Source organism: Monodelphis domestica, chromosome 7 (genome assembly GCF_027887165.1).
Source record: "Monodelphis domestica isolate mMonDom1 chromosome 7, mMonDom1.pri, whole genome shotgun sequence".
In the NCBI taxonomy this organism is placed as follows: domain Eukaryota; kingdom Metazoa; phylum Chordata; class Mammalia; order Didelphimorphia; family Didelphidae; genus Monodelphis; species Monodelphis domestica.
Window position 1 is genome coordinate 216,548,276 of NC_077233.1, and position 16,832 is coordinate 216,565,107.

At 46.7% G+C, this 16,832-nt stretch overlaps 1 protein-coding gene and 1 long non-coding RNA gene across 2 annotated transcripts in view; one reads left to right on the plus strand and one right to left on the minus strand.

The window, feature by feature from the left end:
* LFNG (LFNG O-fucosylpeptide 3-beta-N-acetylglucosaminyltransferase) overlaps positions 1-11,057 on the minus strand; it is a 30,535-nt gene extending 19,478 nt beyond the window's left edge. Inside the window, exon 1 of the mRNA XM_001366805.4 lies at positions 8,242-11,057. Within this exon, the coding sequence (XP_001366842.2) occupies positions 8,242-8,733 (492 nt within the window). The 5' untranslated portion in view covers positions 8,734-11,057. The remainder of the gene's footprint in view (positions 1-8,241) is intronic.
* Positions 6,998-10,013, plus strand: LOC130455624 (uncharacterized). The gene is made up of 2 exons (XR_008913696.1): positions 6,998-7,476; positions 8,067-10,013. It is a non-coding gene; the product is annotated as an uncharacterized LOC130455624 (long non-coding RNA).
* Positions 11,058-16,832: the final 5,775 nt, after the last annotated feature.

The following is a 16,832-nucleotide window of genomic DNA, read 5'->3' on the forward strand; positions in this document are numbered from 1 at the left end:
GGAGCTTTAAAGATCAGTTGGTCCAAACACTTCTTTTTCATTACTGGAACCAAAACAAAGAGGAGGGAAATGATGTGCCCAAGGTTACACAACAAATTAGTGAAAGAAAGAGTCAGGTCTCCTGATTTTTTCTACTGCCCAAGTTGCTGTGTAAAATTGTAAGACTCTCATTTCATTTGGGCTGAGTATTTGGCCCTTGAAGCACCCAGGGGATAATTCAGATTAGTCAGAGTTTATTGAGGGAGCCTGTGTTCACTTCAGGGATCTGACGGTTGTTTGTTCTCTACCTGAAACAGTCCTTTTTTACAGCCCCATTTCCAGAAAGATTGCCCTTGTCCCAGACACTCTTTTCCATTCCACTTGAAGGAAAAACATTTAGTCCTCATCCTATCCTCATTCCCAAGCTAGTCTATGGTGGACACTCTATCTTCTGTGGAACGTTAGCTGTGCCCCTTGGCCTCTGATAATACATCTAGTCTCAAAGGCTGCTAAGATTTCAGATGCTGACTTAGCTGGATGGTTCTGAAGACAGGAAGAGGAAGTCTGTCACTCAGTGTGGGTAGACAGGGGCTTACCCAGCTTTCTGTTCCCCATCAAGACATCCTCCCTAGGGCCACTGATTCAAGTCCTAGCCTGGCCCCAAGGGCATGGGATATTGATAAATTAACATGGTCCAACAGGAAGTTAGCTCCTACCCCTGCTCATGGATTTAATGGGAGAGTAAGTGTGTGGGGGTGATGGGGCTCTCTCCCACCCTGCTCCTCTGCTGAAAACAAGTATAGTAAAATGGAAAGAGCAGGGTTGAGTCTTGGCACCTGGATTCAAATCTCAGCCCTCTCATTTGTAATCTAGAGGACTTGGGTACATCATATAGCCTTCACAGGTCTCTAGGTCCTGCTCCATAAAATGAAGGATTTGGTTTAGGGCATGAATAAGGAAATGGAAGCCAAGAGAATCTGGATCTGTGAGTTTATTTGTGTGAAGAGCTCCCAGTGTGCAAATTCCCTCCACTGATCCAGATTAACAACTTGTCTGTGGTGGAAAGATTTACAGAATTGCCTGAGGGCTCTTAGAGTAAGTGACCTGCCCAGGATCCCAGAACCAGTGTGTGTCAGAAGGCAGGATATGAATCCAGTTCTTTCTGACTTCAAAGCCCCTATTGCAAATATCATTCCCATTTTACAGGTGAAGTAACAGAGCCCCAGTACTTGCTAATGGTCACCTAGGTCGTTAATTGGCAAGAGGCAGGTTTCCTCAAGTCCAGCACTTTCCACAACCTCCTTCCATGTCCTTTGAACAGTCCAGATGCTTTCTTTCCCCCTCAACCCTTCCCCCCCCCCCCAAGCTTGGAAAGTCCAAACCAGGTAGAGTTTATTGATCTGTGACTACTTTCTGAAAGCTGTGGCAGTGCTTACTTAGCCTGGGAAATTCTTCCTGCTGGCTTGAGTAAATAAATAGGTCTCACAAACCTATTTCTTCAGGCTTTGGCCTCAGGAGAGTGGGCTGTCTGAATTCCAAAGAGGTTTGAAGTTTTCTCACTTTCATTGCCCCAATTCTTTAGAAGAGAAAGGAACCAAATGGCAAATAGGTGCTCATTAGGAAATGGCTTTAGCACCCTCCCCCGAAAAAAAAAAAAACACTTATCAACACGTGGCTTCAGAGGGGGAGAGGAAACTGCCCTGCTCAGGTGCCAAGTGCTCTCCGACTGCCATGGGTCTGTGTGTATTTGTTTGGGTAAGGGGGGCATCCAATGACCTTCACCCATGATGCTGCCACCTGCCCATCATTCAAAAAAGGAGGGGGCCTTGGGAATTTTCCAGCCCCATTCCTTTAATTATACCTCTAGGGAGACTACCATCCACTTGTGAAGCCCCAGATAGCACCTTTACCTCCCAATGACTCTTAACACCATTTTTGCCCTGTTGGCCAACCTGCCTGGGTTTCTAACTGAAATTCCCATCAGCTGATATCCCGTAGGAATAGTTAGGTGGTACAGTGGATAGAGTATATTAGGAAGATGACTTTGAATCTTGCCTCAGACACTTACTAGCTGTGTGACCCTGTTTGTTTTGGTTTCCTCATCTGACAAATGAACTGGTGGAGATGGAAAAATCTCTCCACTTCCCTGTCAAGAAAACCCCAAATGGAGTTATGAAGTATAGGACAAAAAGGACTAAAAAATGACTCAATCACACACTAACAACAATCTGTGTGACTCTGGCTAGTCAAGTCACTTCTCAGCCTCAGTTTCTTCATCTATAAAATGGGGGATAAGAATCCAATGAGGCAACATTTGCAAAGAATTTTGCAAATCTTATGTTGCTATAAAAATGCTAGCTATTCCTTCCTTCTCGAGCCTCTTAAAACCAGCCCATTTCCTCCTTTGCTTAAAGGTTAGAATAGCTAGCTACCTTAAAAGGTTGGGAGACTGAGGGGTGGCCAGGAAGTTGTTAAAGAGCTAGGGGCCACCCTGCTTCCCACCCAAACATCAAGTTTCATGTTCTCCCTGGCCAACGGGCAGAACAGCTTTGATGCTGGCTCAGGCTGCCTCTGGAACTGGGTCTGAGCCCCTAATTTGTGGTGTAAGACCCACAGCTCACAGCTCTTCCTCCAGTTCACTGTGTACACAGTAGCCTACCCTTACTGAGGAAGAGGAGAAGTCATTGCCAAGTGGGCATTGGGGGATTCTGGCTAAATCTAACTAAGCCAAGCCAAGTCCTTAGCCCCGAGGATGGGGCCCAAGGCCAAAGCACCAGGATGAACCCAAAGGAGCTGCCAGGCTGGCTGGGGAAGTGAAGTGTGTGTTCCGGAAGGAAGGCTGGCCAGCCAGCCACAGTCTTTCCCCTCCAACCAGCAGGGAAAGTCATCTTCTCTTTTTGCTCTATGGAAAGTCATTAATTAAGGCTTTCACCTGAAAATCTTCAAAGGAAAAAATCCTGACCTTCATAGGGAGATGGGGGTGGCAGCGGCAGGGAAAGGATATGATATGGAGAGGGTGAGTGACTTCTCCATGGTAAACCAGTCAATTATTGACCCTGGACAATTCTGGGTACTGGATAATGGCATCTTGTCTCCAGGTTCTTAGCAGTAACCATAGAACAGCATTCCTTTTCCCTTCCTTATTGAATGTTGCCCCCAGCCTGAACCTTATTCTTTCCCAAAGCAGGGATCTAGCTGCCCTCAGTGTCCCCCCAAAGGGAGGTCCAGTGCTTAGTATTTTTTAAACCATTTTTTCTTACCTTAGTAAAAATTATAAGACAGAAAGACAAGGAAGGGCTAGGCAAATGGGCTTAAATGACTTGCCCAGGGTCACATAGCTAGGAAGTATCTGAGGTCACATTTGAACCCAGGTCTTCTTGACTCCAGGCCTGCCACTGCCCCTATAAAAGACTGAACCTTAGTCATTGATTCTGTACTGACTTAAGCTCTGAGCTCTTTTCTTATGCAGTTCCGTCTACCTGGGCCAGCTCAGAATTCATCTTTCCTTCCTGGGGTCTATATTTATCCTTTGCTCTTCCACTGAAAACTCTTCCTTCCTCCCTCCCTCCCTTTGTCTAAGCACCAAACCCAGGATATAGGAGGAGAGATAAGATGTTATGAGTTCTCTTCCCTCCCTGCCAGCCTGCTTGTCTGTCTGTCTGTATGTCTATCTGCCACAGGAGGACAGGAAGCTGCCTCCTTCAAGTTGGCCAGACGAACCTCCAGCATGTCAGGTCATTTGGCAGAATTTCTGGTGGGTGTGGGGATTTTTTGAGTGGAGAAAAGAACAAGATAGAAGAGAGGGCACAAGGTAATTCAAAAAATAATTCAGCTTCCCCTCAACAGCCAGGCATCATCAGGTCCCTTTGCCATTACTTAGATGAGAGTCTGTTGCTTAAAGTAGGCCCAAAGCTCTACTAAGCAGAACAGGAAGAGGGATGATAATGAGGGAGCTAACCTTTGCTTCTGTGGCAGAACCACGAAGAAAGCAAAACTGATGATGCTTGCTTGGGCCTGCCTACTTCCTCTCCAGCTTGGATGCTCCTGTCCCTTTCAGAGCTACCAGCATCATTGAGGTGGAAGGCTCCCTCCCCAAAATAATACTAGGACTGACACCCTGCAGGAAGTAACCTCGTAATGCTCTGGACCAGCTACTCTGGGCCTCAGTTTCCTCATCCAGCTGGGTAGCATTTAGTAAATGACTGCCATGGGTGGGAGGATGGAGAAGGAAGAGACTATTATGGAAGGCTGACTGAGGGAGGTAGGACCCCAGATGTAGATGGGTATTTGGGCAAGGAGAGAATTCATTTTCCATCCAGGAGATGGAGTGAGATCAGACACAAACAAGAGCAGACAGGGCAAGAAGGGAGAACAGGGTGAGAGTAACAGCTCAAATTTATAGAATGCTTTAAGGTAGAAAGCCATTCTAGGGCTACATTGTAAAGCAACTGGAATTCTAACATTTTCTTTCTTAGGCAATGGAGAGCCATTGGAGATCCTTGTGTGAAGGAATGATTTGATTAGAATCTATAAAACTTGGCCAACTCAATGGATGGGGTGAGTAAATGACTGCTGACCTGAGAGGGAGAGACTACTGGGGACCTCTGAGAGGGCAGTATCCATCCATACATCTACAACCCAGCCCTCAGTCCTTTCCTTTGAGCCTGAGGGATCCCCATTTCCCAGGCTGAGAGAGGACGCCTTTGGTCCCTTTTTTGAGAAGCTAGGGGAACAAAAGCAGCCTGTCAGTGCCTTCCTGGATCCCCCCCCCCCTGCTATCTTCCTCTCCTCCCCCCCAGGTCACTTTCTTGGCTTGGAGGCCAGGTCAGTGTGGAGAGCCAGGATGATTCCCACCTTTTGGCCCACGCTCTCCTCTCAGGCTGGCCTGGGGATTCTGACAGCTTCAACTCTCTCCCAAACGCCTGTCCCTCAAGTTCAAGTGGTCTCACAAGGGTTGTCACTCAGTGGGGCCCAGCAGGGATGCTGGGAACGCCAACAGCCCCCCTCCCAGGCCTGCCAGGCCCCCTTATCTCTAGGCAACCTGACTGGGACACTGGGGCTCGGAGCTCCCAGGTTCCCATGGCAAGCGGCACACAAGAAGGCACGATGCCTTTTCTCTGCGCCCAGAGAAAGAGGCTTTGTTAACTTGCCCAGGGGGGACAGCGTGAGAGCTGAGCCTGGGGACTCTGGGAATCCAAAAAGCCAGGACAGAGGAAACAAAAAAACTGCATTCTCGTTCCCCCCCCCCACTCATATACCCACCCCTCAAAAAAGCTTCAGTCCTTGAGAAAAGGGACCAAAGCATTCTCAGGATGACCAAACACTAGGCACCAAGTGCCCACAGGATTGGAGCCCATATTGGGAAACTCCTTTCCTCACATCCTAAGACCATTCTGGGGGCCTGAGCAACAGGGGCCAAGAGATGGTTCAGAAATAATGGGCATGTTTCAGAACCCAGAGACACACAACCCAAGCTCACGTCAAGCCTTTCTCACCCTCAGCCACTCTTCCTGGTACATGCTAGTTGACACAGACTATTCATTCTGCAAGGCTCTGTTCGGATGCTCTGATTCCCATCTTTCAAGTTCCTTAAGTTTAGGAGAAGGGGGTGTGTGTGGGGGTGTGGGAGTTAGCAGTTTGTCCTCTTCTGATGCAGACAGCTAGAGTACTTCTGATTCTGGTAATCCAGGGCCCAGGAAAAGCTCTGGTAGGAAAGCAACAGCCATGGGGTGGTAAGAAAAGATAAACCAGATGATTCAGGTCCTGCTAGAAGGCTACTTGTTGGTTGGGTTAGAGTAGGTAAAATTAGATGGTCACTATAGCCCCTTCCATCTCTTATCAGCATCTCCCCTACTTCCTTGATTGATTTCTTCCTAAGAAATAAGGTGGTATCATGTTAAGAATACAACACATGTGCAGTCAGAGGACCTGGATTCAGATCATGATCTTTCCCATTCTCTGGAACTGATTTACTCATCTAAAAGTGAGGGGATCAAGCTTTGTCAGGACCAAATTCTAGATGGCCACCCCCACCTCCCACTTGTAACCAGAGTTTAGGAATTTTAGCAGGGTCAGAAGAGGGTGGGAATTAGTGGGGTGGAAGAAGAGCAGAATTCCCTCCAAGTCTATTAGCTGGAATCCTCTGGGAAGGACCCTTGTTTTTCTACCAGAGATGGGTGAATATGGGGTAGAGGGGCTGGCACCCAAATAAAGATATGAGAGCCTAGTAAAGCCAAGAGATTTGTCCAGGGTCACACAACTTAATTAATGGCCCTGTAATGGTTAGATGGATGTCCTCTAGCTACCAAAGCCTGGCTACGCTCCCAACCCTATCAAGGCTATTACAAAGGGTGTGGAATCTGTCCCCAGGTCACAGGAAACTTTAGGGTGATAGAGGCCCAGTCTCCATCCACCAGGGAGAGATAGAGTCCCTTAAATCCTTTTAGGACCCAATTCAAAGCCTTTAAGAGCAAAACTAACAATGACTACTTAGAGTACCAAGAGGAGGAGTAGTAAGAGTGATGGCCAACGGAGAGTACTAACAATAGCTAACATTTACATAACACCAACATTTTAGAAACTGTCACAAACATCTTAGTAGACACATGAAAACAGATCTGTGCAAAACAAACTGCAAGTATCCCTATTTTATAGATGAGAAAATTGAGGCTTGGAGAAAGATTAGGCTATTTATCCATGGTTATATGACTAGCCAGAACTCTAGCCCTTATATTATATTATATTATATATTGGAGCCCTTCCCTCCTCCAAACCTCTCTAGCCAGTCATGCCAAGCCCTTCCTGATTTCCGTCCCTTCTCTAGAACTTGCTTCCCAGGACCTTTTTTTTTTTTTTTTGCGAAGCCATAGGTGTGGGGCTTTATTTCAAGAGTATGAGTTGGGTTTTTTGTTTTTTTTTTGGGGGGGGGGGTGGCAGTATCTATTTCCCCAAACACAAAAAGGAAAACTTTAGGGAACGAACGAATACTCATAGAAGTGGGGGAAGCGACCAAAAGGAATCTCAATTGGAACTATAATCAATCTATTTAACTGAGACCCCCCTCATCCACGCCCAACCTGCCCTCGGGCAACTGAAGGGAAAAGGTTAGCGGGGCTTTTGTCTTGCCCTCTCTTCTGCCGCCTCTAGGGGGTGGGAAGAGAGGACTGACGCCACCCCGAAAGTGGCTGAGGTCTTCTAGCCAGCTCTTCATTCATTCCGCTGCCTCGGCTTCCTGCCAGCGGTTTCCAAGTCTGGGGACTAAACTGACCTTCCTTAGGGCACTTGGGCCACCTTGCGGGTAAGGCAGAGTCGGAAGAAGGCCTTATTGGTGGGGTGGAAGAAGAGCAGATTTTCCTCCAAGTCTATTAGCTGGGATCCTCGGGGAAGGACCTTTGTTTTTTCCCCCAGAGATGGGATGAAAATGGGGTGGAGGAACTGGCATCTAAAAAACCACCTGAGATAAAAGGAGTAACTCACGTGTGTGGACGGTCGCTTGAGGTGAGATCCACCCCTCTGGGCCAACAGCTCCCCTAACCAAGCGAAAAGATTTGCTCCCTAGATTGTATCTCATTCAAACCCCGAAGCAGCGTTAACTGCACGATTCCCTCCCCACCTCAGAAGAATTACAGAGACACATTAGCCCGGTGCAGCAGAGGCGGGGGCGGGCGGCAGAGGCTTGAAGTGTGTCTAGCTGGAAGGGGAGGGGGGCGAATTGTCCGGGAGTGGAGACGGGAAGGAGACGAGCCCTGCGGGAGGGCGGGCCGCCACTCGCCAGCAGGTCCCGGCACTTGACTCGGCGCATCCCTGGCATAGTTTGGCATCCAGGCCCGTATACCTTTGCCAGGCGGAAGGTCGGGCCTTATGCCTCTGGGGCCCCAGATTGTCCCTCATGCTTGAGATTGGGGATGTTGAAGGGAGATTTGATCAACCCTGGGCTATAGATTTCGAGGATGGGGTGGAGATGGGATGCGGTAAGGCGAGATAAAATATTCCCCTTTAGGACCTTTTTTTTTTAAAAGGGGGAGAGGGGAGAAGAGAAGAATGTAATTACCAGAAGAAGAAAAATGAAATAAAATTGATTTCTCTAGATGTGTAAGGGTTTGGAGAAGGCAAGATTTCCCACAGTCTGTGCTTTGAGGAATGAAGGGTTCAAGGCTCTCCTCTTCCAGGTATGTGCGTGGTGAGACTGGAGGGTATGGTGCCCTTATCCAAACGTTCTGGGGTACAAGGAAGGTGGGGGGGGGTCCTTATTGTTCAACTCACCATTTCCTTATTCCTGGAGATCCAGGTGTCCAGCAGCAGGTCCAGTCGGGGTCTGTGGAATTTCTTGGTGGTTTTGACTGCGATGAAGACGTCCCTGGGGAAGAGCTGCTCCATCTGTGGCCTGGGGACGTTCTCTCGCGCCGGGGCTGCCCCTGGCAGGGGCCCTGCGTCCCTCCTCGCTCGGCTCAGTTGGCCGAAATACTCTGAGAAGCTGCGGATATCGCCAGAGGGGTCAGATGCCCGGGTCAGCGATGCAACGGGCTCCTCCTGGGGCTGCGGCGGGGGCGGTGGTCCATGCCCCTGGGACTCGCCGCGACCCGCCAAGCTTTGCAGAGCTCTACGTCCTACCTCGCCCCCGGGGAGCTCTTCCTCGGGCGGCGGCGGCAACCGCTGTCGCAGATGCTGCTTCTGATCCACCGTTAACACCAAGAGGCAGGCGAACAGGGCTCCTACCAAGGACAGGAGCAGGCGGCGGCCGCAGCCCTTGAGCATCTTCCAGCCGCCTTCGTTCAGCTCACAGCTGGTCCGATATGCGTACACAGCTGGAGGGGCGCCCCAAAAGCGATCTAGCTCCCAGTCACCCCAGTAGCTTGGTAGAAGGAGCCGAAGGAGGATATGGGGCGATGGCAACGCGGGTAACCTCTCAGGGTCTCCCGGAAAGTCTGTCCTCCAGCTCTAGGTTTCCCTAGCTTAGCCTCCCTGGCCAGTCCCTAGCCCCAGCTGCCTCTGGCCCTCTGGCTCTGTCTGCAGCAGCTCACTTAGCCGCCAGCCTCAGGCAGAACCCCCTTATTTAATACTTCCTTTCTTGTGGCTCCGCCTCTCAGGGGGTGGTGTTCTATGCTTGGGTCCCGCCTCTTTCCCAGTAAAGCCGGCTGTGGTTCTGTAGGGTGTAGGGAGCGGGGAAATACTCATTGCTTGGGCTCCGCCCCTAGGTCCCCTTCTGGCCCTCCCTTGTCCCCCTCCCCCCCGTCCCACGTGGGTCCTCAGTAGGGGGCTGGGAGAAGCGGCTGGGGCAGCTGTGTGGCCCCTTGTGCCTCCCGCCCTCTTTGCACACCATGCACACACGCACGCTCTTTCACACACTCTTTTTTCCCCTCCCCGCCCACTGTGCCTCTTTCTCCTTTCCCTCCTCCCCTTTCCCACCTCTGTCTGTCTTCTGTCTCGGAATCTAAGAGCCTCCTCGAATTGTGACGGGGGACAAAATTGGGAAGTGGATGGACCTCGTTTTCTGCTCCATCATCCTTGCCCCCGCTAGAGCACACTTAGAGCTTCTCCTGAGCTTCAGGCTGGGCTACACGACCTCCGGAGTTCCCTCCTATCCTGGGATTCTGATGCAACGGGAAAACAAGGACAAGGATCCGCATTTACCTAGTGCTAGCTTTCCACACGAGACCTTTTTGATCCTCGGGACGTCCCATATGTGGGTGACAAGATATCACAAATTTTAATGACATTATCTCACAGACTAGAAAACTGAGACTCAAAAAGATAACGCATTTGAGAAGTAGAGGCAGGACGTCAAACCCACGGCTTCTGACGGCAAGGCAACTACGTTATTCTTTACATCATTACTACCCTAGTCAGTCAGATACCCGGGTCTCGGACCAGAATTGAAAGAGGAGGTGATCTTTGTACGAGGCATTAGGACGATTGTCTTCCTGAATTCTAGGAAAGAGATTGCCGACCCACTTTACAAATTAATCAACAAGGCCTTCATTGTCCTTACTAAGTGCTTACAGGTAGCAAAGACAATTAAAAAAAATGGAAATTTCCTTGCTTTCATGGAGATTTTATTTTATGGAAGAAATAACATATAAGTAGTTACAAAATAGAGACAGAAGGAAGAAGAGATTCCTGTGGGGGTAGCGGTTGAGAAGGTGCACAGAGAATAAAACTCAAGCCTCTAGTCTTACTTTCCTGGTGAAATTTCCAGCTCCTTTTCTTTGAGGGTTCTTAAAGTTGAGCCCTTTTTGCTCTCAACTGGGGCCTAGAGAGCTAATCTTTAGATCCCCTTTATGTCTTTGGCTAGAACTCTAGATAGACTCCTAATTCCAAGACTGCTTAGTTGAGTCTAGAGCCTTGAGAAACTAGAACAGTTCCTAAGCCAAAGAAAATAAAGTGTACTTTTAAATGAGGCCTTGAAAATAGACATATATATTTCCCTTTTTTTTTTGTCAGATCATGTGCCCTCGTTTGCACTGTATGATTGCCTTAGCCCTAGACAGCTTTATTTCCCAGCCCTTTTCAGCTGATGTACATTATATAGCTCTTTCCTAAAAACAATCCTTTGAAGCTGGCAAGGAAAGGATTTATTATTCCCATTTTACAGGTGAAGAAACCGAGCCTCAGAGAAATAAAATGACTTTTTCCCTTTTCATTTTCTCTGTTCTCCAATCCATATTCCACACAATTGGCCAAATAAAATTTTTAAAGCACAAATCTGCCTATGCTACTTTTGTTTCAGACTATTCCTCCCCTCCAATCTTAAGCAAGTAGTAGCTCTACTTCTCTGAGCCTCGGTTTCCTCATACATAAGATGAAGGAATTTTGAGGTTCTCTAGAGCAGTGTTGTCAAACTCACATGCTGACTGAATATTAATTTTGTCTGTTTTATTGTTTTTTTTTAAATTTTTTTAAGCAATTTCCAATTAAAAGAATCCCTTACCTTCTGTCTGAGAATTAACACTGTGTATTAGTTCCAAGGTAAAGGAGTGGTAAGGGCTAGGCAGTTGGGAACAAGTGGTTTGCCCAGGGTCACACAGCTAGGAAGTGTCTGAGGCCATTTTTGAACCCAAGACCCAATTAAATTTTAATGTCATTCAGACTGTGCTTAAGAGTGTTGCTGTTACTAGATTTTTTTGATTCCGTGGACTCTTGTTTGTCTCATTATTTGCTTCTAGGATCAGATACAAGCTTTTCTATCTGACATAAGCTCTCTTTACAATGTCTCTTCAGTCTAACCTGCTCAGACTTTACTACCTTCATGAATTCTATAATTGAGCCAAATTGGACCATTTTCTATTTCTGCATCTTTGCACAGACTATCTCCTCTTTCTGAAATATAGTTTCTCTTTTCCTCTGCTTCTAATGCTAACCCCCCATTAAAAATGACCATGTCTTTAGTCTTTTTTAATATATTGTAGATCAACTTAAATGGAGGTGTATTGTTTCTCTTGGAATGAGGGCAGAGAGCTTCTCCTCCTTCATCTCCTACTCTTCCTTCTTCCTCTTCCTCCTCCTCTTTTTCTTCCTTTTCTTCTCCTCCTCCTCTCAGTACCAGGCATAGAACTAGTTCTCTCAATAAACTCCTATTAACTTTTTTCTTAAAATCACACAGTTAGTAATTGGTAGCACCAGAACTGGCACCCAGATTTGTTCTCTTTCCATTAAATAATGAGATGCAAAGAATAGGACTTTCTGTTCTCTCTTTAAGTTCCTGGAATACTTGGGATCCACTTACTGTCTCAGACAGAAGGTATTTGTATCCTATCATATCACTATTGGTTTTGATGATAGTCAATAATGTCAGTAATGATAATATAGCAATATTAGTGGCTCTCAAGTTAAATGGCCCTTCTCTCCTCCCCCTATTAGCTTCCCTTTTTTTCTTCCTGATGTGTGGCAGCTGTGGGGCCAGATGCTGAGGAACAGTAATCCTCTGCCCCTCCTCTCAACTTGTCAGAGCACTGAGTACCCCTGCTGTGAAGTGTGTCCCCTACCTCCCATCTTCCTTTCCCACTTCTTGGTGTGGGGAACATTTGTCCTAGAGGGGGTCAGGGAAGGCAGAATAGAGCTTTGAAATAGGGTCTGAACGGTGCTGGGGTTGAGGAGGGGGCTGGTGGGGGGGGGAAGGGGGGTTGGGTGAGAAGTCTAACAGCCTAGCTTTCAGAGTGTGCCTCTGATAGGAATGTGTGGAAAACAGCTGGATGGGGGAGAGTGAGGGCAGGCGTTTAGAGTTTGCTGTCTGCTGCAAGGGTGGGAAACAAAAGGGGCCTTATTGAAACCAAACTAAGTCAACTGCTCAGGCTGCCCCCATATGGCCCAAGGATGTGGGGGACCTTTGGCTCTTGGGGTTTTTCCCGGTTCTGGCTCTTTCACTGTCAGAACTCATCAGTGGTGTCTTCTCCATTTCTTTCTTCCTTTCTCCCAGTCCCACCTCGCAACACATGGAGGAAGAAAGGGCTCTTCTTCAAGAAGACCCCACAAATTTTGCTTGTGGGCAATCTGGCCTTCCAAGCCTGCACCCTCTCTATGTCTTGGAAATTACTGAGAGGTAGGTGACGGGAGGGGAGTAGCCAGCTATTTAGGGGGACTAAGAGGGTCAGGGCTAATCCAGGTTTTGCCTACCTGGCATTTTCTCCCTGATGCCAGGATCTACAGCAATAAAATGCCTCCTCTGTGTTCTGTGGAGTCCAGAATAAATATCAAGAGTCCAGCAGATTTCTGGCACCAAGACTTGCAAGCCCAATAAAGCAGGGCCAGAGGTCTAAGTTCTGTTCCTTGAAGGTCTGGGACCTGAAAAGTGGATGGGTTCAGAGAATAAGGATATAGCTGTATGCAAGACAGAACTTCCAGAACTCCAGGCCAATGCAGCCTTCAGGGTGTATACAAAGTGGAGTGTCCCCACCCTTCCAGGCCAAGCGAAAGTCCCTCCTCCTTCATGAAGCTTTCCCTGACTACTGCACCCTCATGGCAGTGTACCTAGTTCTATAACAGACCTTATAGAGGGAACAAGCAAACATAAGACAGCCGCTGCTCTTTAAGATTTTATAGTCTATTTGGAGAGACAAGAATAACGCAGAGGTAATAATTAAAGAACAGAGGGCACCACATAGGAACAAGTGCCAGATTGTATAGTGCCGACTTTATGGCAGGAATTTATGGGAAGGAAAGAGTGTGCACAACATAGTAGATATAGCACTGGGCCAGGGAAGTAGGAGATTCGGTTTTTTAGTCCCTGCTGTTATAAGCTCCTCTCATAGTATAATAAACAGGATTTGGAATCAAAGGTCTGCCTTCAAATCCCAGCCCTGCAACTTTTTTTTGCGATTGTTGTTCAGTCCTTTGTTTGTTTTTTTTAGTTGTGTCCAACTTTTTGTGACCCCATTTGGGGTTTTCTTGGCAGAGATACTAGGGCTCTTTGCCATTTCCTTCTCCAGCTCATTTCACAGATGAGGAAACTGAGGCTAAAAGGGTTAAGGGATTTGCCCAAGGTCACACAGCTAGTAAATGTGTGAGTCCAGATTGGAACACAGGAAAATGAGTCTTCCTGACTCGAGGCTCACTGTGATACCTAGCCACTTGTCCTGCTACTTAGTGGTCATATAAATCTCTCTAAGCTTCAGTTTTCTCACTCATTAAATGAGGAGGTTTGGATTAGATGGCCCGTGAGGTCCCTGCCAGCTCTAGTGCTGTGATAATTTGAATGAATTAATTTTCTTTTTAAAATTTAGTTTATTTGTATTATCATGTAAAACACAATTCCATATTGGTCATTATTGTAAAAACACACTCTTACAAAATAAAAACCTCAACATAAAATCATAAATAGACTGATTTAAAAGATAGTGTGCTTTGTTCCCTAACCATCAGACTCCAACAGTTCTTTCTCTGGAGGTGGATAGCATTATTTCAACATTGTCCCAGACTAGCTAAGTCTATCACAGCTGATCATTCCACAATATTGCCATTACTTCGTATGATGTTCTCCAGATTCTGCTTGTTTGGCTCTGCATCAGTTCCTGCAGATCTTTCTGGCTTTTTCTGAAACCAGTTTGCTTATCATTTCTTATAGTGAATGAATGAATTTTAAAAAGCATTTACGTATACTAGCTGTAATGATGATGTGGGTTACAAAAATCCTACTGCATTTGGTGGCTGAACCAGATTTACATGTAATTAGGAAAAACGAGATAAAACATTTAAAAAGCATTTATAGAGTGCTTATTCTGGGCAGAGGACTGCTAATTGAACAGGATACAAGGTCTTAAGGAACTTAGGCTCTAAGGAGAGAGATAACACATTGGAGGTTTCAGCTGCAGATCATATGGAAAGATTCCATGGTCCTTAGGGTGCAGCTGCAAAGCAGATGTTAATGCCTCTTCTTTAATGAAATTTCCATTGACAAAAACATATCTGTTTCTGATGGAGAACCATTTGAAGGTGCCAAGGACTTTAGTAGCTGGAAATTAAATTTCCATATCTTCAGTAGTTGGGGGCTGCTGAGGAAAATGGGGTGGGACAGGGTTACAGCATCTACCAAGAAAGTTGTTAGGTTGTGTCTCCACAAGAATTGCTCCCATGATCCATGACTGTGAGAACGGGATGGTAGTCTGGTTCAGTCTTTTTTTCAGGCGTGTTAGACTTTTTGGGACCCCATTTGGAGTTTTCTTGGCAAAGATACTGTAGTGGTATGCCACATTCTTTTCCAGTTCATTTTACAGATGGAGAAATTGAGGCAAACAGGGTCAAGTGACTTTCCTGGGGTCATACAACTAGGAAATGCCTGAGGTTAGATTTAAACTAAAAAAGATAAGTCTTCCTGACTCCAGGCTGGTGGCATCCTGCTATTTCTGGGGCTTTTGAGCTCAAAAGGTCATGGGCTATTGGGAAGTAGTCAAGGTGATGTTAATGGTTCTAACTGCCTTGAACATGCTGATACCTGTGACTCCTTTGGAGTGATTTGTTGCTTCAGCTGGATTCATTTGTCTGCCTAGTCAGTGGACTCAGAGCCTCAGTTTCTTCTTCCCCTATCTAGCCTTCAGTTTCCTCACCTGTAAAATGAGGGCATTGGACGAGATGGTCTCTTTGGGTACTTTCCAGCTCAGTGATTCTATGATTCAGACCAGAATCATACTGAACCCAGAGAATTCAGGAAGGCAACAGAGCATGAGATCACCCCCTAGAGACGAAGTACCCGTGGAGACTGAGCCAGGAGGGAGGAGGTCCTTCCTATCAGTTGCCCTGATTCTGGCTCCCTCCCTTTGCTCACCAATCCATGATTCTCCCCTCCTCGCACCTATATGATCTTGAGAGATAGGGAGGGAGTCTAAGCCTCAGGAGCCCTATTTTATGGATGAGGAAGTTTGGAATTTGCCTTTGATTTCAGAGCTAATAACTGAGCAGAGCCAGGATTCAAAATCAGGTTTTCTAATTCTCTGTCTGACACACCACATGGCTACTTGCCTTGCCATAATTGTTCAGCTGCTTTAGTCTTTCCACATTAGAATGTAAGCTCCTTGAGGGCAGGGAGTCTTGTTTTTCAAGTTTATATTTGTATCCTCAATGGTTAGCCCAATGCCTGGCACAGAGCAGTAGTCAATGAATAAATACTTATTGACTCACTGTCATTCTCTACTTCTTAAACTCCACTAGCTTCTTATTTTATTGTTTACTTGTTTCAGCCACATCTGACTCTTCATGATCCCAGTTGGGGTTTTCTTGGTAAAGATACTGGAGTGGTTTTCCATTTTCTTCTTCAGCTCATTTTGCAGATAAGGAAACTGAGGCAAACAGGGTGAAGTGACATGCCTAGGGTCACATATAGAGGAAGTATCTGAGGATGGATTTGAACTCAGGTCTTCCTGATTCTAGACCTGCCTCTCTATCCACTTCATCACCTTGCTTCCCTGCTCCAACTATAAAACCTGGCCCTAACCTGGCTTCTTCCAGGAATTTTGCTCAGATCTACCCCTACCTGACTACTCATACTGATGGGATTGTGGATGTGACTAGCTTTATATTTATTGCATTTTTGGATATTGAAAATATAGGAATTTGCTTTGCTTGGCTACAAATATTTGTTATGAAGATTTTATTTTTCTTAATTTTCACTCTGCAAAGTGCCTTGGTCACCCTGCCCCAGCAGCTTTCTCATCTTTCCCTTGATTGCTTAGTTCCACCTGGAACTTCCACTTTAAGGAAGAGTCCCAGGCCCTTGTTCAATCCTCAATTCCTTTCTGGGCTTTGTTTCTGACTCTCTGGATGTCTTCTTTTTTTCTTAAATCCTTATCTTCTGTCTTAGTATCAATTCTAAGACAGAAGAGTGGTAAGTTCAAGGCAATGGGGGCTAAGTGACTTGCCCAGGGTCACACAGCTAGGAAGTACCTGAGGCCCAATTTAAACACAGGATCTCCTGTCACTGTACTACTAAGCTTTACTCCAAGTAAGCTTTCAATAAATGTTTGCTGAACTTGATTTGGCTTCTCTCTCTCTCTGTCCCTCCCTCTCCCTCCCCTCTTTTTTTCTCCTTCCTTCCCTCTCTCTCCCCTTCCCTCTGTCTTTCTGACTGTCTGTCTGTCTCTCTCCCCCTTCCTCTTTGTCTCTCTGTCTGACTGTCTGTCTCTGTCTCTCCCTGTCTGTCTGTCTCTGTCTTTGTCTTTCCCTCTGTCTGTCTGACTCTATCTGTCTGTCTAGCTCTCTCTTCCCCCTTCCTCTTTGTCTTTCTGTCTGACTCTGTCTGTCTCTGCCTCTCTGCCTCTCCCTGTCTGTCTGACTCTGTCCCTGTCTCTCTGTCTTTGTCTCTCCCTCTGTCTGTCTATCTGTCTCTCTCCCACCTCCCACTCCCTCCCTTCCTTCCTCCCTACTTCAAT